Genomic DNA, 27,173 nt, shown 5'->3' with positions numbered 1-27,173 from the left:
ATTTTTAATTCTTTTTTCAGAGCACAAATAATTTATAATGTTTTTATCATTCTGGAGAGGCCTGTTCTTTCTTTGTAAGTGCTCCTCCCCACCACACACACACACACACACACACCCTCAAATTAGGAGAAAATAAAAATGAGTTCATGTTTGTCCTTCAGTTTTCTTCTCTGCTCAGACACACTTACACACACATTATGTATTGGGGATCACACTGGATGTACTGTTTTAAACTGTCTTGTTTCACTTAATATATTGTGAACTTTTGTGTTTTGTGTTTTGTTTTTTCTTATCTGGGTTTTATTTTTAATTTTTATTTATTTTTTAGTTTTTTTCTCTTTTGCTCAGTCCCTCCACCTGCCCCTCCATTGTGAACTTTTTTCAGTGCCATAGAAATTTATCTCACTATTATGTTAAATTAATAGCTATGTAATAACCATTTAAGCATTCCGTTTTTATTGAACATTTAGGTTGTTTCCAGTTTTTTCCCCCCAATTATAAATGATATTCTGTGGAACTACCAAACTAGGGAAATTACTGTCCCCATTATCTTATTAGATTTTCCTTAGAGTAGCATTATATTTTACTGGCTGAGAACTTGGGCTTAGGTTTCAAATAGATATGAATTTGAATCCCAGCTCCACCACATTTCTTGACTATAAGCCTCTGTTTTCTCATCTATAAAATTAAGATAATAGTAATAGCTGCCTTATGGGTTATTATGAGAATTAAATGAAATGGTAATCTATGTAAAGTATCACACAATGCCTTGTGATATACTAGTAATAGATGCTTGATAAGAGTGTGGTGGTTATTTTTACTTATCATTATGATTGTACATATACTTTTGGTTATTTCCTTAAGATAAATTCTCAGAATCAGGATTGCTAAGGTAAAAATATGAATAATTAAAATATTTTTAATAATACTGCTACCAAAACTCTTATGCCAAAATAATAATGATTTATAGAATCCCACCTCTTTAGAAAGTTGAACCAATTTATGCTAGCAGCCCCATCATTTTAGTGTCAGTTTCCTGGGACTCTCAACCACACTTAATGTTATAAAAATATTTTTTTTGCCAATTTCATAAGTAGAAGATTGGCATTTAACTATTTCTTCAGCCACATTTTCATGACTAAATGCTCAGTTTTAAAGACTTTTCAAAATGTTTTGCAACAGAATAGTTTGTGAAACTGGGAAATATTATAACATTAATTTTTGTTAAAGAATGATGGTTTGAATAGTTAATTCATAGAATATCTTTGTATACCATTTTATTACTTAAACTAAGAGATAAGAGTTTTTGTTAATAAAGAGGGCCATTAGACTTGTTTTACAGAGAAGAAGGGAGAGGGATAGAGAGTTAGAAACATCAATGAGAGAGAAATATGGATCAGCTGCCTCCTGCAGATCCCCTACTGGGGATGTGCCCGCAACCAAGGTACATGCCCTTGACCGGAATCGAACCTGGGACCCTTCAGTCCACAGGCCGATGCTCTATTCACTGAGCCAAACTGGTTAGGGCTAGACTTGTTTTAATGAACAGCTAAGATTTCACTGTAATTAAGCTATTGCTTTTTGTTCACATATGGATGGTATTATAATGTATGAAAGTAGTTTATTCTCAATTATTTTAACATTTACCTTGCACTGCTCTTAATTTGCTTAATGAGTTCTTTCTCCATAGGTCAACTTCTCACCACTGCCAGTATGTATGAGGTATTATCCTCATTCTGGGGGGTACCATATGTTCCTTTCAGATATTTGAAATATTTGCAGATCTTTCCCCCGTTTATGTTTGTTTTCCCAACTTCATTCTATTTTAAAATTTTAATTCCAGTATCTATTGTTGCATCTATACTTTTTAAGAAATTTGTTGTAGTAGTTCTATTAGTGTCATTAAATGAACAAAAGGACAAAGCAATAAATTTTGATTTTAACTCATTACCTAATCTTGATGCTTTTCGAGTATACAAAAAACAATCTGATGTGACTAAATTACTTAAATAAAATTAAGTAAAAATATGAGTGATTTATAAAACTATGCCCATTAATAACATATAATATAGTCTTGCTTTTAAAGAGTTGAAAATTAATGGAAGACATTTTCCTTTCCACTAGCTTTGCATGAAAGAAATAATCTTCTTTGAATATCCTCCTCCTGTAAATCCCACTGCAAATTGTAGTCTTCACAGAACAGAATCATAGTGCCTAATCCTCCCCTTTTCGGGGGTTAGTCCATACAAAGAGCAGAGCTGGAAATTGGATCTTTTGACAGCAGTTACTAAGCAACAGAATTTGGATGTTTTTGGTTAACATCCTAATATATCATGTAACTGGTTTGTCGAAGTTTGTGCATGTATTAACTGAGAGAAGTGGGACACTCGGGAAGTGATTACAGGTCCCTGCATGGCTGGGGGGAGCGGGCGCTTGTTGTTGTTTTGTTTAATACACTTTGTCTTTTGGCGTTTGTATCTGTTTGGCACACAAAAAAAGATGGAACAGATCTTTAGTAGAACTTTCAGACTTTGTGGCTTTTTATATTACTAAAGAATACCTCACTCTGTGGCTCGCGTTATGTGAAAATGTAAAAATTTTTCCTGAAAAGCAGGGAGAACAAATAAAGGATTTTAAGGTCATTCCAGGAATCTTTAGTGCTTTGCCAAAAGTTTAGGTCCACTTCCTGAGGCAGTTTCATTAGAAGACAGCTAATGTTTGCTTGGTTTACTCCCCAGTTATTTTTAGAAACTAGAGATTATTACTGATAGCACTGATTTGAATTTGCTCATTTACGTTTTTATATGCTACCAAATATGATTAGAGTATGCTTTCAGCTAATTGTTGACAGATTTACTGCATTAGGGATTTTCTAAGTCATCAGATTCCTACTAACTAGGTACTTCACGCCAACCACTTCAGAATTAAGATGAACTCTTTCAGCCCCCAAAGGAGCAGAGAATTTGGCTTCACTTGCCTCAGAGCAATGAAGAGGTTATAGAAAATAGAGGACAGTCTACTTAGAACACACTTTGCTGTGGTTGTGATTCTGAAAGGCTGAGATTAACATGGAACTAATACTGGTGTGTTCCCATCTATATTCATGTGGACTCCAGGGTCTGCAGCTGCTGCATTCCCCTGCACACGGGTGGCTCCCAACTGGTCAGAAGATTCCGGAGTGTGCTGTGTGCCTTGGGAGCTTGCAGTGTCCTTGAGGACCATATTCAGACCTGTCCCTCTCCCTTGTGCATCAGGAGCCCTACACCTCCTTTTCCTCAGGCCTTAGAGTGCAGCCAGCCTGCTCTTGCCTCAAGCCCAGGCTCCCCACATTCTAGGTTGTCTCTTAGGATCACTATCTACCTTTGCACATGAGAGAGGTGGTACCAGAGAGTTTAATGATAATCTCGTTATATCCACATCTAGAAATAGACTCTGTAACTCTGTTTTCTAGAGACATTCTTCATCTTCTAGAATAGTCCTCATTATTTCCTTGTTGACTGATGCCACACCCTTCCTTCCTCTTTCTTTCTTTCTTTCTTTCTTTCTTTCTTTCTTTCTTTCTTTCTTTCTTTCTCTCTCTCTCTCTCTCTCTCTCTCTCTCTCTCCCTCCCTCCCTCCCTCCCTCCCTCCCTCCCTCCCTCCCTCTTTCTTTCTTTCTTTCTTTCTTTCTTTCTTTCTTTCTTTCTTTCTTTCTTTCTTTCTTTCTTTTCTTCTTTCTTTCTTTCTTATCTTATCTTATCTTAGAAAGGAGGGGAGAGAGAGAAATCAATTTGTTGTTCCACTTCTTACTTATGCATTCATTGGTTGCTTCTTGTATGTGCCCTGATCCAGGATTGAACCCAAAATCTTGGCATATCAGGATGACTGACGCTTTAACCACCTGAGCTACCTGGCCAGGGCCACACTTTTTCTTTCTTCAATTCTTTCCTTTTTTTCGCTTTCACTTTTTCTTTCAGACTTCTCACTCAACTTTAAGACTATATTTATAAATATGTATACATACTTATATCTACACACTGATAATTTTACTTGCTCTACAGGAAACTCCCTGATAAAACTAGGATGATCATACACTACAGTTTGCTTTGAGCAATCCTGGTTTTTACCTGTTGTTCCAGTGTGATTATTAACATCTCTCCCCTTTCAAGTGTCCTGGTTTGCATGATAACTTATGTGATCCCCTAGTGATAACCTCTCTAGCAAGAAAAGGCTTGAGTATCATACTTTCATCTTACTAAATGAGAGGATCAGAATTTAAATTATTTTTTTAAAGAGTCTGTCAGATACAGCCATTAGCCTCAGCTTCAGCCCACCAGGCTAACTGTTGTGATGGCATCATTTGATCTGGAGCAAGCACTGTGTATCTGCTGTATGCTGGTACTGGTGAGAAGTTTGGCACTTCCAGTTGTACTATTCTAGCTGGGCAGTTTGTACAGCTTTACCTTTTTTGCATCTTTTCTTCTAGTATTTCTCCTCCTTTTTGGATTTATCTACATAAAGTTGCAATAGAACATCCCGGCTTAGTATGTAAATGTCTCACTTATATTTAAGTCTGGCAGCTAATCCCAAATACTTGCCAGTTGAATCTGAGTATCTTCTTAGTGAATGCTCTGCTGGGGCCTGGACCAGGAATCTGAGAATGGAAGCAGCTGGGAAAATTAGGCAGAAAACATGAATCCAGGGGAAAAGTGGTGACCTTATATTACACTAGTGACTAGATAATGAAAACAGTATGTATGAAGTGAATGGGGTGTGTATATTTAAATTAGAGCAGAGTTGCTACCTGAAGGAGTTTCAGTTGACTGGTCAACTGAAACTGGTCAAGTTACAACTGAAATTGCACTGCCTTTGTCATGGTTAGAATGTTGTTAAGAGTCACCTGTGAGTGCTCCTCTCCCCGTGATACTAATTAGTGCATTAAGAGCTGTCTGTAAAAAAAAAAACTACTTTAGCCCTGGCTGGTGTTGCTCAATGGTAAGAGTGTTGGCCCATGCACCAAAGGGTCTTGGTTTTGATTCCCAGTCAAGGGCACGTACCTGGGTTCACTCCCTATCCCTGGTTGGGGTGCATGCAGGATGCAACCAGTTGATGTGTCTCTCTCACATGGAAGTTTTTTTGGTTTTTGTTTTGTTCTCTCTCTCTCTCTCTCTCTCTTGCTTCCTCCCACTCTCTTTGAAAAGCAATGGAAAAAAATATCAGGTGATGATTAACAAAAACAAGCGAAAAAAATCCCTACTTTGCATTGAATGACTGCTGTAGGTATTTTCTTTCCTAAAATGTCATAGGTAGCCCATGCAGTCAACTGTGAAGTGATGTGTAATGCTTCATGAGTCACAGTATCTAAGTTGGTGAGACTACCTAGCAATTTATCATCAGTTTAGACCCAAGCAGTGTTCTCAGTAAGGTCCCTGTAGCCACGTAAACTCTACATTGTTTTTGAGAAGGGAGAAGGCTGATTTTGGGAAAATGTAGAATGTAGTGTCTTAGGCTCCTGTGGCTCTAATCCATGATATTACAGCTTGACAGATAGAATGAAATACGTGCATCAGAGCCTTTAGTAGAATTCTGAAAAAAAATATTTTGAAGAAGAAAGCATTATTTTCAGTGACTCCTTGAAATCACCTGAGTTTATAGGATACCACATTGGCTGCTGTATTGGTTCAGTCTTCAAAAAATAGCAAAGAACCACAGGGGAACTGCTTCCAAACTTTTCTATTGTCTCTTCCATTTCTCTTCTGCTTCATCTCTCACCCACCACTCCCCATACACACCAACACTGACCCCTTCATTTTAATTCTTATTGACTATGTCAGTTCCTGCAGTGCTCCTGCATTTTCTCACTTCTGCCTCCTAATACCCAGCATACTCTTCTTAGAACATTTTCTTCCCTGTTTTCCACTGGTTGTTCATCCTTCAGTTCTCAACTTAATTGTCACTTGCTAAATTTAGGAACACAGCATTGACTCCATAAGCCTCTGTATCAGTCAGGCTAGGCTAAGTTATGCTGCAATAATGAACAACCCCAAAATCTCAGTGGCTTAATACAACAGAGTTTATTTCTTGCTCACAGTACTTGTCCATCATGGTTCAGAGGCAGAGCTCTGTTCATTGTAGTTTCTCAGAGACTCAAGCTAGTAACAGAGGCTCCATCTCACATGTGATTCCATGATAGCCAATTAGGATAGAAGGAGTATAGTTAATCATACAGTGACTCTTATGAAAGCTCCTTCCAGAAAATGATACATTTTATCATTTTTTTTTAATCTTTATTGTTCAGATTATTACATTTGTTCCTCTTTTTTCCCCCATAACTCCCCTCCTTCCAGCTCCCACCCCACCCTCCACCCTCACTCCCCACCCACTGTGTTCATCCATAGGTGCATGATTTTTGTCCAGTCACTTCCCGCATCTCCCACACCCCTTTTCCCCCCAAGAATAGTCAGTCTATTCCCTTTCTATGTCCCTGATTCTATTATAATCACCAGTTCATTCTGTACATCAGGTTATTTATTCACTGGATTCTTAGATTCATTTGTTGATAGATGCATGTTTGTTGTTCATAATTTGTATCTTTACCTTTTTCTTCTTCTTCCTCTTCTTAAAGGATACCTTTCAGCATTTCATATAATACTGGTTTGGCGGTGATGAACTCCTTTAGCTTTTCCTTATCTGTGAAGCTCTTTATCTGACCTTCAATTCTGAATGATAGCTTTGCTGGATAAAGTAATCTTGGTTGTAGGTTCTTGGTATTCAGCACTTTGAATATTTCTTGCCATTCCCTTCTGGCCTGCAAAGTTTCTGTTGAGAAATCAGCTGACAGTCGTATGGGTATTTCCTTGTAGGTAATTGAGCCTCTTTCTCTTGCTGCTTTTAAGATTCTCTCTTTGTCTTTTGCTCTTGGCATTTTAATGATGATGTGTCTTGGTGTGGTCCTCTTTGGATTCCTTTTGTTTGGGGTTCTCTGCGCTTCTTGGACCTGTAAGTCCATTTCTTTCTCCAGATGGGGGAAGTTTTCTGCCATTATTTCTTGAAATAGGTTTTCAATATCTTGCTGTCTCTCATCTTCTGGCACTCCAATAATTCTGATATTAGTCCGCTTAAAGCTGTCCCAGAGGCTCCTTACACTATCTTCACACTTTCGGATTCTTTTTTCATTTTGCTTTTCCAATTGGGTGTTTTTTGTCGAATCTTTGGTTTGATTCTTGTGCTCCTCTGGTCTTCTATTGGGTATAATATTCTTTATTTCAGTCCGTGTATGCTTACTTTTTAATTTCTTTATCGTAGCATCGAGGGTCTCATTAGTTTTCGTGAGGCTCTGCACAAATTTATGGCAAGCCCTCAAAATTGCGATTCTTAGCTCCATATCCTCCATTTCTGTCATGTTTTTTTGTCTCCACATCTTTTATGCTTTCTTGGTGCACCCCCTTGTGGTCTCTGTGCGCAGTCTTGTTCTAGCCAAGCCTTAATTGTTGTAGTTAACACTAGAGGGATTTGACCACCAGGCCGACTGGCTGTAGGAATCAGCTGTTTGGAAAGCGTCTGTCTTCTGGGGAGGCGCTAGTCCAGCCCTTGCCTGAGGCGATCGGCAAACGGCTGTGCGCAGAGCTTGGGCGGGGCGGGATCCACAGGGCGGGGGGAGGGAGCAGTTATGGCCGCTCTCAGTCCGTCCCCAGGGGCTCTGCCTCTCTGTCCCGGCAACCCGGCAACCGCTGCAAACCTCGGAGGGGCCGTAGCCAGACAGTCCTGCTTCTCCCGTTTGAGTCTGGGTCCCTAGAGACTCGCCCGGATCTGTAGCCCAGAGTCTGAGATTCACTCCTGATTGAAAACGACAACCGCGCCCTCAGCCACCAGCTTGCTTTGCGCGCGCACCACCTCACCACCGCACCACCGTACCTTTAAATTTTCCACACTGCGCCTCCTCTGTGCGTCGGAATGCTGTTGTTTTTGCTTCTAGTTGAAGAGTCTCTCCTCAGCCAGCCTTCCTGTGGTTCTGGTTGATGTCCATTCCGACTTTTAGTTGTATTTTTGAAGTGGTTGTTTACGGCGGCAGTCTCCGGTGTTTACCTATGCCGCCATCTTCGATTCCTCTCCATTTTATCATTTTTATCCACCTCACAATCCAATGGGAAGACAGCTAAGAAAGAGAGGGTAGAAGGGATTGTGACAGTGTGGGAGAATGACTGAGGGGTGTAGGGAATGGTGCAAAGTAAAGCAACAGAGCTATTCTTTCAAGCATGCTTTCTTTTATGCATGCATGCAGCAGACATGGATTAAGTACCAGTGAGGTATCAAACCTTGGAAACATAATATTTGGGAAGACAGTGTCTACCTTACAGAATATAGTGTGCTGGGGAGGATCTTACCATCTCTAGATGGTCAACATGAGTTGTTTTTTGCTTTTTTTAAATTTGGGGTTGTTTTTTTTTAAGGGGGGAGGGGTTTGGGTGTTTTTTTGTTTGTTTTTTTCATCTTTGAGAGTGACTTTTGAGCATAGAAAAGACCATAGGTAGCCCTGGCCACTATGGCTCAGTTGGTTGGATAGTAGTTCTGTACACCAAAAGTTGGCAGGTTTGATGCCCAGTCAAGGCATATATCCAGGTTTTGTTTGATCTCTACCCCAGTTGGGGCACATATTCCCATCAATTACCTACAGAAAGAAACATCTGTAGCTAATTTGTGGCCTAAAAAATTTAAAATGCAACATCTCAAAATTATATCATGTAAGAGTTTTTAAAACAAAAGTAAGCAAACTTTTAAAAAGTCTACTTACATCTCTTATTCTATTTGTAAGTCTAGAAAAATTTAGTAATTACTTAAAAGGGGACTTTTACAGTTTAATTAAATTTCTTTAAATATCTTAAACTATATTTCCACATTTAAAATATTTTCTTTTCTCTTTGAAGTACTTTAGTTGTTTGTCTAACAAAAAATATTCTAAATTTCAAAGTAAGTAAATAATTACATTTATTTAATAATAAATTAAATCATAAGTATGGTTAATCTTAGATTATCTGTACCATTTGCAAGGCCATTAAAGTTATCTTTTACCTTCCAACATAAAATTAATTATTCAATTGCATATTTTAAATTGAACTAGCAAGGCTAATCTAGTAATCTAATATGGTAAATTCTCTTGATTATTTCAAATATTTTAAAGACCAAGCACACACAGGTTGTCTTCAAACTTAGTATGAAAAATATTAATTTTCTTGGCTTGATTTACTTTATTTGTATACCTAACTCTTAATCTTATATAGTTAAAAGATAGTTGCTAAGGAATATTATGTCACCCAAAACAAGATGGAAGGGAGAGTTACATCTTGGTCACTGAGGTTACTTACCAACCAGAGAGCTTGGGCTGGGATGCAGGAATTAATTGCAGATGACACGAATGGGATGCACTGAGCCCTGGTTATAGTTGCTGGAAAGGAGCCCCGAACATTTATAAAAAAGCTGATCTCAAAGCCTTGGGTGATTATATTCAATTTTTACATAAATGAATTCTCTTATCTGGCTTGTAATTGCTACGTCCTTATCAGGGTATAACTTGTTCACATCTTGGTTTAGTGACCATTTCTTTGGCTATCATAAGACAATGTATTATTATCTTTTGTCAGATTCTAAAGGTAGAACCAAATCTATTTTGTCCTTTATACCCAACTTTCATTCTTTTGTAAACACTGAGCATTATAGTCTGATTTGAGTCGACAAGCTTCTGTTCTTTCAATGTTATTCCTGCTTAAAAGGGTCACAGTTCTTACAGATAATAAAATGACATCCAATTTTATTCTACATATCCCTTGTGGCTTCATCTGTCTTTTGAGTCACAACACTGAAGCCATGCTCCTGACATAGATAGGAGAGACCTCTGTGATAAACTTGACAGGATTTGTCTGTTCTCAGAATTCCAGGTAGAACATAGCCATGATCTAGTATCATTTTGGGCAAGTCATTTAACTGCTTTGTCTCAATGTTTTTCATTCTTAATATGCAAGAACTCTTTTGGTTCTAAAATCCTATTATCTTTTAAATTCTAATTTAATGTAGTCTGAAATATTGGTGTTTTACTGTGCTTTGTTTAGGTATTGCTCAAGAATTAACAATCTTTAATTAATTTTCTTTAAAATTGTCATAATTATGGAGAGCAGTAAGATAATGGTTTTTGCTTTCTTCCAGATCTTCGATGATGCATACAAATCCCAGCTCAGTTGTGTAGTTGTGGATGATATTGAGAGACTGCTTGGTAAGTCATTGCATTTGCTATTGTACTGTCTTTGCCAATGTCTCAGAGATTATAAGAAGAAAAATAACAGGTATTTATAAATTATAAGGCAATAGAAATACCTTTCTTTGTCCTATAAGGAAATATAACATTATCTCTTCTCTCTCTAGTTAATGATGGTATTCATGTTAAGTATGCCTTATGACTATAACTCCGTTGTAAGTTGTTTTCCTGTAAGGACTCCTGCCTCATAATATTTTCTATCTTCTACAGAGTTTCCTGCCCATAATAAATGATTAGTAATTTTTGTTGACCCGATGTATTTACTGCCTGTAGCTCAGAGGTTTCACTTATGAACTTGACAGAGCTAATGAAAGTAGGGTTTACAATTAGAGTGAGATAACACTTGGGGCAGAAGCTGCAAGCTTTCTGTTACCTCAGTTTCTGCTCTTATAAAAGATATATAAAAGGGATATAAAGGACTATATCCCTTCCTTACTTATCCCATAGAGTAATTATGAAAGTTAAAAGTGCTCTGTGGTAATTTTAAAAATATTTATTAAACATTTATATGCATTCTTACATAATACAGAGATGAATAAGTCCCTGCACTCAACTCAAAATGTGTAATCTACAAATAAATTCCAGAAAAGTATTATTCTTACATTTTATTTCATTGCATAAATTAGATAACTCTGGAATAAACTTATAACAGTGGCTCAGGATTTGTAATAAACTGTTGAAATTGAACCCACCTGGTGACTTAATAAACCTCTGAAAATACTATCTAAGACCTAATTAATCCTTTCTTCCTTAAGCTATCCTTAAGCTATGTAGAAATGATTTCAAGTTACCTATGCTGACTACATTTTTCGCATGATTTTCAGACTTGCTTTAGGTCCTCTGTTATTTATTTTTCTGTTTCCTAAGGCAATATTGGTTAAAAAGCAAAACAGGTATATCTGTGAGATCTTTTTGAATTGATAGTTTTATCTAGTGACCTGGGTTTTTGGTCTGCTATTTTTAATAGATTTTAGCCCAGTTTATAGGATTATTTCTTTAAAAGCTTTTAGGCACATACTCATAGATCTGTGTAAATTCCTTTATCTAAACACAATTGAAATGTGTGGTCATAGCAACACTACTATGTCAGGAATGTGTGCCCTCTGAGTATATTTTCACTTGTATGAAGTTATTATCTGTACTTGTTTGTTCATTTATTCACCAAGCATTTGCTGAGTCCTTACTGTGCCATAATTATTAGGTCTTAGAAAAATAAGATGTTGTCTGTCGTTATAACATATATTGGCAAAAATTAATGCAAAGTAGAATGTGCCATTGTTCTGGATAATCAGAAAAGGGAAGGAACACTTTTGACTTCAGAGGGCTGATGCCTGGAGGTAGCTCTAAGCACAGGGCATGGGTGCATGTACAATAGGCAGAGAAAGCCAAGGAGCTGGCATTGGTGCAAAATCTTGGAGTGGTAGAAATTTAACAGGTAAAAAGTTCTTTTAGCAGGTTCTTTGTTCTTTACCATCTGAGGACCAATCTTAGTGGCTCTAACACAGTGGTTCTCAACCTTCTGGCCCTTTAAATACAGTTCCTCATGTTGTGACCCAACCATAAAATTATTTTCATTGCTACTTCATAACTGTAATGTTGCTACTGTTATGAATCATAATGTAAATATCTGATATGCAGGATGGTCTTAGGCGACCCCTGTGAAAGGGTCGTTCGACCACCAAAGTGGTCACGACCCACAGGTTGAGAACCGCTGCACACCTTTTCAGTTACATTGAAGTACCTTTCTTACATTATTATTACGTACCATTGCCCCCTCTACCCATTTTCTAGTATGGTGTTTTGTTGCCTGTGTACTTACCGTATTGCCATAGTTTGCAGTAATTTCTTGGAAATGCTTAGTAAATACATTTGAGGGTTTTTCTCCCTTAAATAAACCTGTCTCTGAATATGTCTATATGAACTCAAAATGTATATTTAGAAGCTTTTAAAAAAATGTACAGATAAAAGTTGTTATATAATATTTTATGCATTCAAATTATCCAGATATTTGTTTTTTAATATCATTAGTTGCATGACTGTTTCTAGAACTGTGTTTGCTCTTGATGTAGAAAAATATGAATGTTTGGAATATGTGCGTATGTGCATCAAATCCCTAAGCATAGTAATATTTCTCTTTCAGATTATGTCCCTATTGGCCCTCGATTTTCTAATCTGGTATTACAGGCTCTTCTTGTGTTACTGAAAAAGGCTCCCCCTCAGGTAAAAATAATATAAGGAACATCTTCAGAGTTTTTCCAGTAAATTGCATATAATGGTACACTCTCTCTAAATACGCAGGTTATAATAAATGCATAAAATTCTTTTGAGGGATTTTGAAAGGTCATCTGGTCTGGCCTTCTGTCTTAAGGTAAATGATTTTCTTAACAATCAGAGAAGTTTTTCATTCCTTTTCTGAAGGTTTCAAAATCCCATAGTTTCAATTAGTATTCTGTTTTGTTTTTTAAGTTCCCCATCATACAACACATCTTTATTCCCTTTCGTTTCCTATGAGAGTTTATGATATTAATGTGGAAGGGTTTAAATACATGTTCTCATTTGTTTCCTTTATCATTTCATAGGTTTTCTGAGAATTTTTATTTGGGGAAATGTATTTCCTATAGGCAGATTTTTTTTTTCAGTTTTACAGATGCATTTGAGTTCTTTTTCTTGTGGCATGTGGCATATTTAAAGAGTGAGTTTATAGCCAGGATCTTGGTTCATGTGGTTACATTTTTACTGATGTGGCTATTGGAGACTGGTGATTTGATAGCTTAACACATTTAAAACTAACCTATGAGGGCTGGTTAAATATGTTAATTATGTAGAGGCTGCCAGAGCATGTTTGGCTATGACACGAATTCTCTTGATTGATTCTGTGTGCTGCAACCTCGAAGAAATGCCAATCAAAGGCAGATACAAAGGGATTAAGTACTAACTTGAAAAATATCTTAATGTCTCTATGGGAATCTCATATTTGAAGTTAGAGACATAGACTATATGGAAAATATTTAATATTAAGCTGGTAAATCTAATTTAAATTGTGTGTGTGTGTGTGTGTGTGTTTTGTATGGGTGTGTTACTCCTAGAGGAAAGGACTTGTCTTGATTTTTTTAGTGTTTTTTTTTTTAAGTTTATAGAATAGTGAAAATAAACATAACCTACAACAACCTTGAAATTTTATTACATATTTGCATTGTGAAAGGATTTTTTAATCATCTTTCCATAAACTATTATTCCCAGTAATTAGAGTTAGTACTTAGACTGAAGTAAGAATATTTTTTCCTTCTCTGATTCTTCAGTAAATATATAAATAGATATATTCAAAGTTGCTAGAATGAAAAGAAATAACCTCAGTATATACCAAAAAAATCCTTTTTTATGAAATCAGCATTTTAAAAATTATGAGATTGGGAGAATTTTTCCAGGCACTTAAGTTTATTTCTTGTAATACTTAATTTTTTTTTATCTAAAATGAATGTATGGTAAAAATCATTTGGGAGGGAGAAGAAGAATTTTTCAATGGTATTTTTCAAACTGCCCATCCTTTGCATTGTTAAATACTATACACCTAGCTGAGAATTAGCTAATCCAAAATAGATACTAATAGAAATAAACAGAACATATTAACAAATGACCTGCAACTTTTTTTTTAATCCTCACCCAAAGACATGCTTAGAGAGAGGAAGGGTGGGAGAGAGAGAGAGAAGAAAGAGAACCAATAACTGGTTACCTTCCATACATACTGCAACTGGGGATTGAACCCACAACCCAGGTATGTGCCCTGATCAGGAATCGAACTAGCATCCTTTCCATGCACAGGACAATGCTCAACCAACTGAGCCACTCTGGCTGGGCACCTGCAACATTTTAATTAAACACTCAGGAATAACTGTTTCTATTTGGTAAAAATAATTGTAAGATTCTTGAAGAAAGAAACGTTATCTTATACTCTTCAAAAAAAATTTTTTAGTGTACCCTTATTTTGGTGGGATTAATTATTTTACTGTTGCTGTAGTTTATATTTAGCAAGGCATGATTTAAGTGAAAAGATTAAAAAATAAGTAAAGTTCAAATGTCCAATAAGTACATGAAAAGATATTCAGCATCATTAGCCATCAGGAAAATGCAAGTAAGTCAGGTAAGAACAAGTGCATATAGAGAAATTTGAAACCTTGTACACTGCTGGTGGGATTATAAAATCATGTGGCCTTTGGAAACTGTCTAGCAGTTGTTCAGGAGGTAAAACATAGTTACCATATGACCCAGCAATTCTACTTCTAAGGATATACCCCAAAGAAATGAAAATATATGCCTACCCAAAAGCTTATACATGAATGTTCATAGCAGCATTATTCATAACAGTCAAAAAGTGGAAACAACCCAAATGTTCATCAAATAGAATAAAATGTGATATATACAGTGGACTATTATTCATCAATACAGAGAAATGAGTCCTGATACATGTCACAACATGGCTGAGCCTTGAAAACATTATGCTAAGTGAAAGAAACCAGTCACAAAAGACCACATATTGTATTATTCCATTTATATGAAATGTCCAGAATTGGCAAATCCATAGGGACAGAAAGTAGATTTGTGAGTGGTTTTCTAGGCCTGGGAGGGGTGGCTAGGGAGAATGAGAAATGACTGCTAATTGGTATAGGCTTTCTTTTTGTGTGATGAAAATGTTCTAAAATTGATTGTGGTAATGATTTCACATATCTGTGTGTATACCAAAAACCATTGAATTGTACACTTTAAATCAGTGAATTGTGTTTTATATAAAATATATCTCAATAAAATGGTTACCGAAAAAAGAAAGCAGTTTCAGAAACTACTTAAGTGATGAAAGGAGGATTATATAAAGAGCTAGAAGTAAGGAGTGAGCACCCAGTGCACCTGGGCCAGCTTGGGAGAAATCCTAGAAACGGGAACTGGATCATTAAAAAGGGACGTGGAACGTATTTCTCTAGGAATGAAAAGGGTATAGGAATACATAGAAATAAAAGATAGATCTGGTCGCTTTAGTGATTGGAAATGGCAGGGAATCTCATTTAAGGGAATACCAGCCTGTCATTAATCAGAATTTGGTGGCTCTGACCGGACTGCTAGATGACCTCCTGTATAAGTGAATCAGTGGCCAAAGAAATTAATGTTTGAAATATTTCTTGTTGGCATATATTTAACAAAATGAAAATGTGCTTTCTCTGTATCACTTGCTTTTTAAAATTAGTTTGCATTCTCTCAGGAAAATAGGAGAAATTTTTCAAGCTGATCCAGTTTCAAGAATATTTGTCATTCTAGAGTAGAAGCATTTGGGTTTTTTAGATATTTTTAATTAAATATTAAAGTACATAAATTTGAATGTTGTAGAAATGCATAGGCTGGTAGAAAGCTATTATTTTAACACTGTCAAGAAAACAGAAAGGTTGCGGGCATTTTTCTTTAAAAAAAGGAACTGTAAATGTATACAATAGAGTAATCATATCAGCCACAGAATCCTTAACTTTGCATTTGTTATAATTCCTGCTTTCACACAGAAAGATTGTGTGCATGTTTGCACATGCTCAAATAAAAGAATCCCTTCAGGGGCACTATGTTGTTATGTATCAAGATATTCTCTTTTCTACTTCTTCCCCTCCCCCATTCCCTTGCCTCCTTGTAAATTGGCTTATTAAAACTGGTTCACAAGCCTTCCTTTTTTCCCTTTGTGATTGCTTTGGTCTTGGATTTTCAGTGTAGGACTAAAAATTCAAGTCAGATTTCAGTTACTAGAATAATTTTCTTTGAATTTAAAATTTTTCTAAGTAAATGCAAAGATTTTTAATGATCTGGTATTCAGTGGATTTGCTTTAAATTTAGCTGGAGAGTTAATTTCATGATTGATTTATAAGCCCTTTGAAAGTATAAAAAGTGGTATCCGTAGTTCATGAAGACTGAAAAACATCATCACATTTTGTTTAGCATCTTTTTAAAACCAATTAAAAGCTTTTCTAAAATGGATTGAACAGGAGAAAATAAAACATGTTCCCTAGGTTTTTATTTCAATCAAGTTTCCCTGTGTTCTGCAGGAGAAGAGATCGAGGGGGGATAGAAAAATTGAAAAGGGCTGTCCCAGCAGGGAGCCACGCCAGAGAAAAGGGCTGCTCTGAGAACTCAGCAGCAGCAGCTAAGAAAGCTCCCAGCCTGCTTCATCTACATGCAGAGTCACACAAGGCATGGGGGTGCTCACCCTCACCACAGAGGTTTCACATGTGCTTCCCTGCTGATTCCTGTGAAAAGCTAACAATTGGCTTGGAGGGTAAAGACCACTGCAGTTCACCCTCCCTGAGCTGGACGTACAATTTGTCCAGTGTTAGGAAATGTCCGGCTTAACAGTGAGAGGCTTGAAGACACCCCTCCTCCATGGAGAGTCCTAAAGCCAGCTCTTTTACTTGATGACATTGGGCTCTTTTCAAGTTTCACAGATTTATGGAAGTTGAGGGGAATGTGCTTTTCACAATCAGGAGGATGAAAGCTTTAGTCTTAATGTCAAGGAAGCTGCAGGAGTGAAGCGGGAAGGCCAGGTAAACCTTCCCGCAACCTGCAGCCTCAGCGACGTTATTATTTTCCTCACAGATTGCTTCTGGTGCCTTCTTTTTTGAGTGTGGGTGGGAGAGACAGAATAAAGTGCCTAAAAAGGAACTCCTCAGGCTGTAAAATGACATGATTTCCCAGTTTCCTCAACAAGTATGAGAGTAGGTAAGCCCATTGACTTGACTGCTTTAACACTAGGTTTACTTGACACTTTCAGGAATCAAATGGGAAGACCACCAGAATAGCCTTGTAATTTATGGAGAACCATTCCTTGTTCATTTCAGTGCTTCCCTACCTTTTTCAGATCACGGCATACAGAAAATGGTAACATTTGATGTTGTGCTTGAGTAAAGGTATGAGGCCACTCACTGGCCAGAGATGCAGCCACCCCAGCCTTCCCAAGTGCACATGAGACTTGATATCTTAGTCCATCTGTAACTCATATAGGCAGCATACCAGTTAGATAACTTTTAAGAAAATGTAAACTTTTACAAAAAAAGATCACTCTAAATTCATAGCACTATTACTGAAGAGCTCAGACCTAACAGAATTTTAGCTAAAGTATAAAGTTGTTTTTTAAAAAAAATAACTTCCTCGCTGCTCTGGCACCTAGGAATATTACTTAATAAGAAAGAAGTAAAGTTTAGAGCTAGGACGGGCATAATGTGTGAACCAAAAAAAAACTGTTAATAAACCCCCAGTGGGAACTCGGGCAGACATACTTGTTTCTCCATGCTTTCATTTTAACATTCTGGTCTCTAGACAAGATTGCTTTTTATGTAACCCTTATGACATCTCCGTACCCTCTTACTTCAGAGATGTTATTAGGAAGTCTTGGTAACGTGAAGCAACTCTTCAAGCTTAGGGTTGCTTTAGCAAAATAAGCAGATAATGGAAGAGACTCCAAATTGTGCAGGCCTAAACATGAGTATCTCCCCATCTATCTGTTCAAAATTAACTCTGGCTAATGACTACAATATGACTCAAGAAGATATATAACCACTTTAGGAAAGAGGTTTAGTCATTTTGCCAGACACATTAATCGCAATCACTGATGTAGTGGTGACTTTTGCATTGGACTTATTTATTGGAAAAAAAAAATGTAGGATGCCTGACAATTTAGTGGCCTGATTTTTTCATTTACTAAGTCAATGACATGATATGGCTGCTATATTTTATATAATTCTTTATAAATATACCTTGCTTAGTAGTAGATTGTCTTACAAAGTTCTGTGTAAATCGAACTCATATATAATATACAGTCATGCACCGCATAACAACTTTTTGGTCTATGATGGACCACATATACCACAGTGGTCCCATAAGACTATAATGGAGCTGAAAAATTCCTATTGCCTAGTGACATTTTAGCCATCACATAGTAGCACAACACATTACTCATTTATTTGTCATGATGCTGGTAGAAACAAACCTACCATGCTGCTAGTTGTATAAAAGTGTAGCACATATAATTATAGTTGTGGGCTTTACCACCTAGGTTTGTGTCAGTATACTCTGTAATGTTCATGCAGTGACAGAATTGCTTAATAATACTTTTCTCAGAACATATCCCCATCGTTAAGTGACACATGACTGTATATGTAGAATAATTTCAAATACATTAAAAAACAGTAAAAGAAATGTGGTGAATGCTTTTATAAAACATGGCAACAGATACTTGCCAAACAAAAAGCATGCTTTTAAAATAGGGTTTGGTTGTTAGAGCACATCTATAATTGTTATTAATGAATTATAAGAAAATTATAAGACATATGTCATTTTCAGGTAACTCAAAATTAAATACCTAAATTTTAATCATCAGAGAAATGTTAACGGTTCTGAGACAGAATATGCTCTCAGAATGTCTTTATCTAGCGCCATTGCCTTACATTTATTACTGTGACATGACATCAGTGTGAGGAAAGTGTTGATAATAGTACTCCATGGGGCCATGAGTCTAGTTATGAGTACCATCTCTGCAGAACTTACTCTTTGTATTCGAGTTGGAGTCAGAAAACCTGAGTTTGAGTCTTAGCTCAGTCATTTTCTGGCTATATAACCTTGACCTTTGTGTCCATTTCTTCATCGAAAAAGTGGATATAATTCTCCTGCCTCACCTACCCCATTGTAGACTGAGATACTATAGAGTGAAATACTCTGTAAACCTGTGGACTACACAGACGTAAGGTATAAAGTTGCTGAAAAGTAGGAGTATGCCCTTGTCCATAGAGAATGCCATTTATAAACAACTGGCTTATAGTCTTATCGCAAGATCTTCAAAAAGGGAATGGATGTTTGCCCTGCTTGATTTGAATAGTCCCATTGCTTGGGCCCAGTGGTTGACATCTAAGATTCTATTTCTTCCTCTCTTGTTGCTGTTTCAAAGTTCTTCGCCCTAACTGGTTTGGCTCAGTGGATAGAGCATCAGCCTGTGGACTGAAGGGTCCCCGGTTCGATTCCAGTCAAGGGCATGTACCTTGGTTGCGGGCACATCCCCAGTAGGGGGCGTGCAGGAGGCAGCTGATCGAGGTTTCTCTCTCATCGATGTTTCTAACTCTCTATCCCTCTCCCTACCTCTCTGTAAAAAATCAATAAAATATATATTATTTTTCTAACTCTCTATCCCTCTCCCTTCCTCTCTGTAAAAAATCAATAAAATATATATTATTTTTCTAACTCTCTATCCCTCTCCCTTCCTCTCTGTAAAAAATCAATAAAATATATATTATTTTTTAAATATATATTTTAGAAACATCGATCAGCTGCCTCCTGCACGCCCCCTACTGGGGATGTGCCCGCAACCAAGGTACATGCCCTTGACCGGAATCGAACCCGGGACCCTTCAGTCCACAGGCTGACGCTCTATCCACTGAGCCAAACTGGTCATGACAATACAATATATTTTTTTTTTTTAAAAAAGTTCTTAGAGGGTCTAGTATTTTGTTAAGGCTGTTGTATGAAACTAGAAATGTATTTTCCTGTTTTTGTTTTTTGTTTTGGTGTGTTGTTGGTTTTTTAAGAAAAGAGGTGCCTTTAGATAGTCCACAGAACCTAAAGGATGTAACAACTATATACAGCAAATTTTTCATGGAAAGTTAAGTTCACAGTTCCAGCTTGGAGTGCCCAGACACAACTTAACTCATATGCAATACTGGAAAAAGAAATAGGGACACCCTGCTTCTCCATCTCTCATTGCTGAAATTTAGAAGACAAATATTCTGACCTGGGGATTGGGAATCCCAGTTATAAAAGGAAAAATGAAATAGAGACAAATTTCAGAGCTCATCAGGTAAGAAGTGCAGGGCCGGCCCACATTGTGAGATTTCTGAGGACACTACCCATTGCACTTGTCCTCAGCCTCCAGGGACTGGCCTACCTACTTGCTTTATCCCTGCAACCACCTGTTCCTTGTAACTGACCCCTTTCTTCTAACTCAAGGTGGAACAGAATAACATTTCACAGCTTCTTTCCTACCCTCCTGTCCTCAAGTACACAGATCTTTGGAGATTCCCTAGGGGTTTATGCTACATGGCATGACAGCTGTTGGCTAAGAAGAACCAATAAGAGGAACCTTACAAAGGGTCCAGAACAATCCATCAGTATTCCTGATAGTTATTGAATAAAGATGGAATCAGTCCTTGATCTCTTTAAGTCACTACTTGGTCTAGATTCTAGAACCACTTCATCTACGTTCTCCTCACATTGGGAAATGGAAACCCTCTGTTTTCCTCTCTCTCCCTCCCTCTCTCCTTCTCTCCCTCTCTCCCTCCCTCTCTCTCTCTCCCTCCCGCTCTCTCTCTCTTCCCCTCTCTCTTTCCTTCCTCCCTCTCTCTTTCTCAACCTAGTTGGGCTATGTAGATTATATCTGTTGATGGATATTCTGAAGATGGTGGTTCTTAACTACACGTAGAACTGGCATTGGCAGTATAGATGGCACAGCAGTTAGAATGCAAAGACTTGAATTCGAATCCAGTTTCTTAATTTCTGAGCCTCACTTTTCTCATTTGTAAAGTAGGAACAATAGTGATATTTAAGTTGGGAGAATTAAATAAGATAAATGTTTATTATAGTTCTTTGTAAACTGCAAAGCACAACTCAGTTATTAGTTTATTATTCACTTCAAAGAAAACTCTGTCTTTCCTCACACACACAAAAATATCTAAAACCAACAAAGTGGCCAACCTGATCAAAGGAGCTAATACATGGCCTACTGCTAAAGAAGCAAGTCCTAAAAATGTCAGCAAGAAAGAGCATAGTAGCTTTCTTTTTTTCCTCTAGCTGCCAGCCATCTTGCTCCTACAGACCCTGCCTTAGCCAGCTCTGGAGCAAGTGGAAGAATGGGCAAGTTTCTGGAAGAAGAGGGGTAATGATAGGAAGGGAGGATAGGGAGAAATACCAAGTGACAGCAGTCAGATGAAAAGCTCTGGCCACCCAGCTAGTGACCTGTTATCTATGTCAGCAACTGCCTGCACAGCTATCAGATCACCTTGCACTTCATCCTCAGTTATTCCTATAGTGTGATTTCAGTTATAAAGAAAAAAAGATTTCAGTTATAAAAAGAAAAGCAAGTATTCCATAATTGTATGTTTTGATTGCCTTTATATTAATGGCCTCCAAACTTTCAGAGCACATACCCTAATAGTAAAAGAGATTTGAATTCATCATCTCAATAGTTTAATACATCTACTAGTATTATTTTATAAGATGATGTTTATTTTAAAACATACACAAAAAAGGAAATTTTTTCAAGAATGAAAATAAAAGGCAGTTCTAGTATTTCTCCATCTTAAAGACAACTGCTATGACTTAGACAGTAGAATTGTAGGTGATTTTTTTCTACTTTATTTCCTGTATTTTATAAATTTTCTACAATAAGAATTTATTACTTTATAATCAGGAAAAATAAAAACAATGTTATTATTTTCATTTTTAACTTAGCATAACTGTCAAAATTCTTTCATTCCAACCCTTCCAACTAATTTGCTGTGTGACTAACAGAGTTAAGTAACTCTACCTTTGTCTCTAAACTTGTTTATTATATAATATTTTTTAACCTTATTTTTTTTTTAAGGCTGATTTAATTTAAGGTCTGGCCTGTAAGACACCCTGTGGTCCTGAGAGTAAAGTATGAAAGTGCCTAATGGCTCTCACAGTTGTCCTTGGAAACGCACCTGGCATTCAGCTCAGTGCTGTGCTTCTAGTCTGAACTCATGACAGTTGAATGCCGTGTGACTAAGATAGATGGTAATAGTTATATTAAGTTTCATGGAAGGGAGATAGGAAATTTCTTTTCCATCCAAAAATATTTCTTTTGACAGGCAAGTCTGAAATATTACTTTAAGGAATATATGCTTTTACTAGGATATGCATTTGTTCCACACTACAGAAATATGAAGATGAATAAGACATTTACCTGCCCTCAAAGAGCTCATAATCCAGGACCACATGTTCAGTTGTGCAGTTTGTGCACAAGGTCAAGTGGCAGGATGGGGTAAACATGCAGCCCACACCCTGCTCACCAAGCTGTCCACTCTGGTGTGGGGCTGAATCTGCCCGGAATAGGGTTGCCAGACTTAGTAGATATGAATATAGGATGCCCAGTTAAATTCAAGTTTCAGAAAGACATTCAATAATTTAGCACAACCCATTCAGTGTTTGGGACATATACTCTTATAAAATATAAGTATAAAGGCAAGCATGGTCCATTATACCTGAGAAAATCTACAAACATTTCACAAATAGTAGTTCTTGATCTTGGTCTTGAACAATGAGTAAGAGGGAGATTTCTCAGGGCCACTGTGCCATGCTAAGGAATTCCTGCTCTGCAGCAGTGGGGAGGGATGGCAAAGGGTGTGCTGTGTCAGAATCAGCAGACTGGTTATTTATATGCTGACTGATTCTTGGGAACTTAAGGATATGTGTCATGTACAGTTACTTATCTTAGACTTCATATGGCATACTCAGTTTCACTGGAGGCAAGAATAGTAATTCATAAGAAATCAAAGGCTTCATTTTCTCCAAGTGATGGAATCTTAACCTCTTTAAATATCAAGTGTTATACTTTAGCCTTATTTTATTTTATTTCTTATTGAATTTATTGGGGTGGCATTGGTTAATAAAATTATACATTTCAGGTGTACGGCTCTATACTACATCTGTATGGTGTATTGTGTATTCACCACCACTTTAGCCTTTTATAAAAGGAAAAAATTGCTACATATATCTTTCTAAAGCAAAGTATTATAAACGCTATGTCATTGCATACCATAATCACATGGGTCAGTAATATGAGTAACAGCAAGAACTATTAGAATGTATAAGATTCCACAGTAGGCATTAAGTACGCCCAATGTGCCTTGTTTTTGAATTTTTGTACCTGTTCTTGTTTTTAATTATTTTGCTATCAGCTGTTACTTGCAGAATCCAATTGAGTTGTATCAGTTCCTGCCTCTGACAGTTCCCCCTCTTCTAATTTGTTGCTTCTGGTCATCTGTGAACTAGATAGGCAACCACTAGGACTCACGAGTTGTTTGTAAAGTAAGAGTAAGTAGGCTATGGTGAAAGCTGGGGGAGCTTTCCTGTAAGCAGGGCCATGTTATGCCTTCTGTAGGTACCTTCCTTCAGTTAAAAAAATGTATATTTTTTTTAACTGTTGGTATTTAAAACATTTTCTTCAACCTGAAAGTTCTTTTTCTTCTGATTTTAAAAGAAAGAATACTTTTGTGGGTCTCTCATAGTTTTATGGGCCCTTGCACTGTGCCCACTGTGCCTAATGATAAGTTGGTGCCACCTGTGAATAAAGTCACTTGTGTTTTGTCTTCCATCCTAGAAGTTAGAGGACTTGTGCTGTTTTCTTGTTTCTTGACTGTCTGTGTTCAGGATAGCTGATACTGTCCAGCAAATTGGTCTCCAGATAAGTGAGATATTATTACTGGGCATGTTGAATCCATGTTCTGAAAGGTGGGGCCTAAAGGAGTAAACTGGATTGTGTGGGATTATATGAGGGCAGGTTTTGAAATATTTTGAACATGAGAGATAATTACAAACTGTAAGAAAACTTTGGAAAGCATTTTAATAAAGAGGAATTTTATGGATAAAAATCACAGAGGTAGCCCTGTCCCATGTGGTTCAGTTGGTTAGGCATTGTCCTCTGCAGGTTCAATTCCCAGTCAGGCACATGACTGGGTAGGGGTGTACACGAGGCAGCCAATCGAAGTTTCATTTGCACATTGATGTTTCTCTCTCTCCCGTCCTCTCACACACAAAAAAAAACTCCACAAAACAATAAAAATATTTATTTTAATCACAGAGATAGAAATTAAATAAAAGAAAAAGAAAATTTACCTGATAGAGCAGAGGGGTCATTTTAGGGTGTATGCAGCTAAATGCTGAGAGAAGTAGGAAAAATGTACTGTGGGTGCAAAGCTCAAGGAGTTTGGATTAATCAGTGGTCATCTTAGTTAAGTTTCTAATGAGAGAACACATCTATTCCTTTGGTACAAGAATACTAAGAGTATAACTTTATTTTCTTTAACCTTTCTCCTAAGAGCTCAGAGGTCAGAATGTCTAGGTAATATATCTAACCTAACTAACTCATAATTAAGGATCAGCTATTGCTGAAATGAGTTTAAAATTACACAAATAAGAACAGTGGACAGCAAAGCCTAGTGGATTATCAATGAGGCCTGAGCTCAGTTTCAGCTCCCTCCTGGATATAAAAGCTTCAGACAGATTCCTTCACCTCTTACCCCAGGTTTCTCGGCTACAAAATAACCAGAAGAGGGAGAAGGCAAGGATTAGGTAATCTTTAAGAGTTACTCCAAGGGTAAAATCTGATGACTCAGTGTCTTTTTCACAAACTGGTACTAAAATATTCTTTAATATTACAAAGTGGGCTGTTCGCCTACAGTAATTATTTGGGGTGAAATTTCTCAGTTCATATCCAATCTGCATCATGAATTCCCCTCCTTATTGTCCTCAGCCCTACTTGGAATAGTTACAAAAACAGTAGACTAAGAATTTGCTTCAGGGTAAAATCTAATGGAGAGTTTAACTATAGTTGTCTGCCTAGTTGTAGCATGATTTATTTGAAACATCCTCCTTTGGTATTCAACATAAACATTTAACTACCTACCCCCCCCCCCCCAAAAAAAAAAAATAGAAGAAGTTGCAGACATTTGAGCATGAGAAATCAGAAATGCATGCAGGATATGCAAAGAGGCCCCATTCCTCTCCTTTCACTGTCCAGAGATTCCTGGTTGTTTTTATTGGTAGTCAATTTTTCCCATTGGCTTGGGAGAACCAAGAATTGCAATAGATGTTTACTAATACTTGTTATCTCACTAGCTTAAATTAATGGCTTCTAATGAATTTTATCTTTTCTCTGTTAGAGAAGTCTGTATTATCTAATCAATAGCTTGATCATTAATTGATCAATTAATTAGCTAAAAGAAAGAGCTATGACGGCCTTTGCATCTACTTATATTGTAAATGAATCATACATGCCATTCATTTTAGATTATTTTCTTTATTTTTTAAAAAAATATTTTTATTGATTTCAGAGAGGAAAGGAGAGGGAGGGAGAGAGAGAGAGAAACATCAATGATGAGAGAGAATCATTGATCAGCTGCCTCCTGCACATTTCCAACCAGGGATCGAGCACACAACCCGGGCATGTGCCCTTGACTAGAATCTAACCTGGGACCCTTCAGTCCCCAAGCCAGTGCTCTATCCACTGAGCCAAACCAGCCAGGGCAGATTATTTTCTTTAAAACTTATTATCATAGCATTCAACACTTGCAGCTCAGAATATATTTTCCTATTGAACACTTGGAATAATGTGCATTTTTCCAGAACCAGGAGAGAGAACATAACAAAGAATGATCTTCTAGAAAGCTACACTGAGATCACCATTGATTCATTCAACACAAATTTATTAACTTCTGTCTACAAGACTAGCCCTGAATACATTAATAAAACCAAATAGGAGTCCCATCCTTATGAAGGAAGACCAGTAATAAATACAATAAATAAGTAAATGTAGTAAATGAGTAAGTATTTAGTATGTTAAAAGGTGATTCATGGCCGAAACCGGTTTGGCTCAGTGGATAGAGCGTCGGCCTGCGGACTGAAAGGTCCCAGGTTCGATTCCGGTCAAGGGCATGTACCTGGGTTGCGGGCACATCCCCAGTGGGAGATGTGCAGGAGGCAGCTGGTCGATGTTTCTCTCTCATCGATGTTTCTAACTCTCTATCTCTCTCCCTTCCTCTCTGTAAAAAATCAATAAAATATATTTTTTTTTAAAAAAAAAAAAGGTGATTCATGCTGTGGGGGAACATCAGGAAAAAGGAAGGAGAGGAAGTGGGGATTGCAGTTTTAAATGGGGTGTAGGGGTGGTTTTGTGTAGGGCCTTATGGGAAAGGTGACATTCAAGCAATGCCTTGACTTTGAGGGAGAGAACCATGTGGATATATAAGGGAAGAGCATTCTAGGCAGAGGGAGCATAGGAGTCTTCTGTGCTAGGCTTGCTGGGCTAAGAACTACCAGGAGAAGATAGGTGAATAAAACATGGCTCCTTCCCCTAGGGAGGACAGGCTAGAAACAAGATTCAGATTTGCAAATAAATGCAACAATAAAGGCATACAAGCACTATGTTAGGTATAATTTTTTTAAAATATCTCTATTGGATAAGACAAACTAAGTAAAATAAAAGAAATTATTTCCATTTCAAGAATGAAGCTAGGATAAGCGATGGACTAAAGCCCCTCTTACCAGGAAAGGGTTTTCACATCCTCTGCCCTGAACTGATTGTTCCCTCAGAAGCCCCTGCCTCTTACTGAGGCCCCTCATTCTCACAGCTGCCCTGACTCTTCTGAGGGGGTGTTTGATCTTTCGCTTCAGGCCTCGTCTGGGCCTCACCGTAACCCTAGTTAAGCTGAAGATTGGTGCTCTCATCTTCCCCTAACACAGTGAATCTTGGCCCTGTGGGAGAATGTGCTCTTGGTATCTTTTGCTGCTGGTGCCCTGTGTTGTTGGAAAAAGGAATTCTCAGGTGCCCCCTGCTCGCCCACCCGACCTACTGCTGTAGATTCCTGACGTCCTAGGCAGAGGATGATTTTTCAGGTTACCCTCAAAACCATTCAAGTTCTCACTTCCTTTCATTCTTGCTCTACTCTGACAGGTAGGTATGATTTTTAATCCCATTTTTATGGTTGGGGAGGAGACAAGTCCTGAGAAGTGAAATAATCTAGCCAGGATCACACAGCTATGAACAATGGAGACTGTACTTGCCTCTCCTCCCTTGCTTTCTGCC

The 27,173-nt window shown here is 37.4% G+C and overlaps 1 protein-coding gene across 2 annotated transcripts in view; it reads left to right on the top strand.

Moving 5' to 3' along the window:
- Nucleotides 1-27,173, top strand: part of NSF (N-ethylmaleimide sensitive factor, vesicle fusing ATPase) — a 119,496-nt gene that overhangs the window by 80,252 nt on the left and 12,071 nt on the right. For both annotated transcript variants that reach the window (XM_070395203.1, XM_070395204.1), the window contains exons 16-17: nt 10,177-10,243; nt 12,426-12,505. In XM_070395203.1, the coding sequence (XP_070251304.1) occupies nt 10,177-10,243; nt 12,426-12,505 (147 nt within the window). The remainder of the gene's footprint in view (nt 1-10,176; nt 10,244-12,425; nt 12,506-27,173) is intronic.

The sequence above is a fragment of the Myotis yumanensis genome, unplaced genomic scaffold (genome assembly GCF_028538775.1).
Source record: "Myotis yumanensis isolate MYYU_CA2020_CCGP unplaced genomic scaffold, mMyoYum1.0.hap1 SCAF_16, whole genome shotgun sequence".
Taxonomy (NCBI): Eukaryota; Metazoa; Chordata; class Mammalia; order Chiroptera; family Vespertilionidae; genus Myotis; species Myotis yumanensis.
Note: the sequence above shows the minus strand (reverse complement) of the source record. Positions and strands in the feature narration are given on the sequence as shown.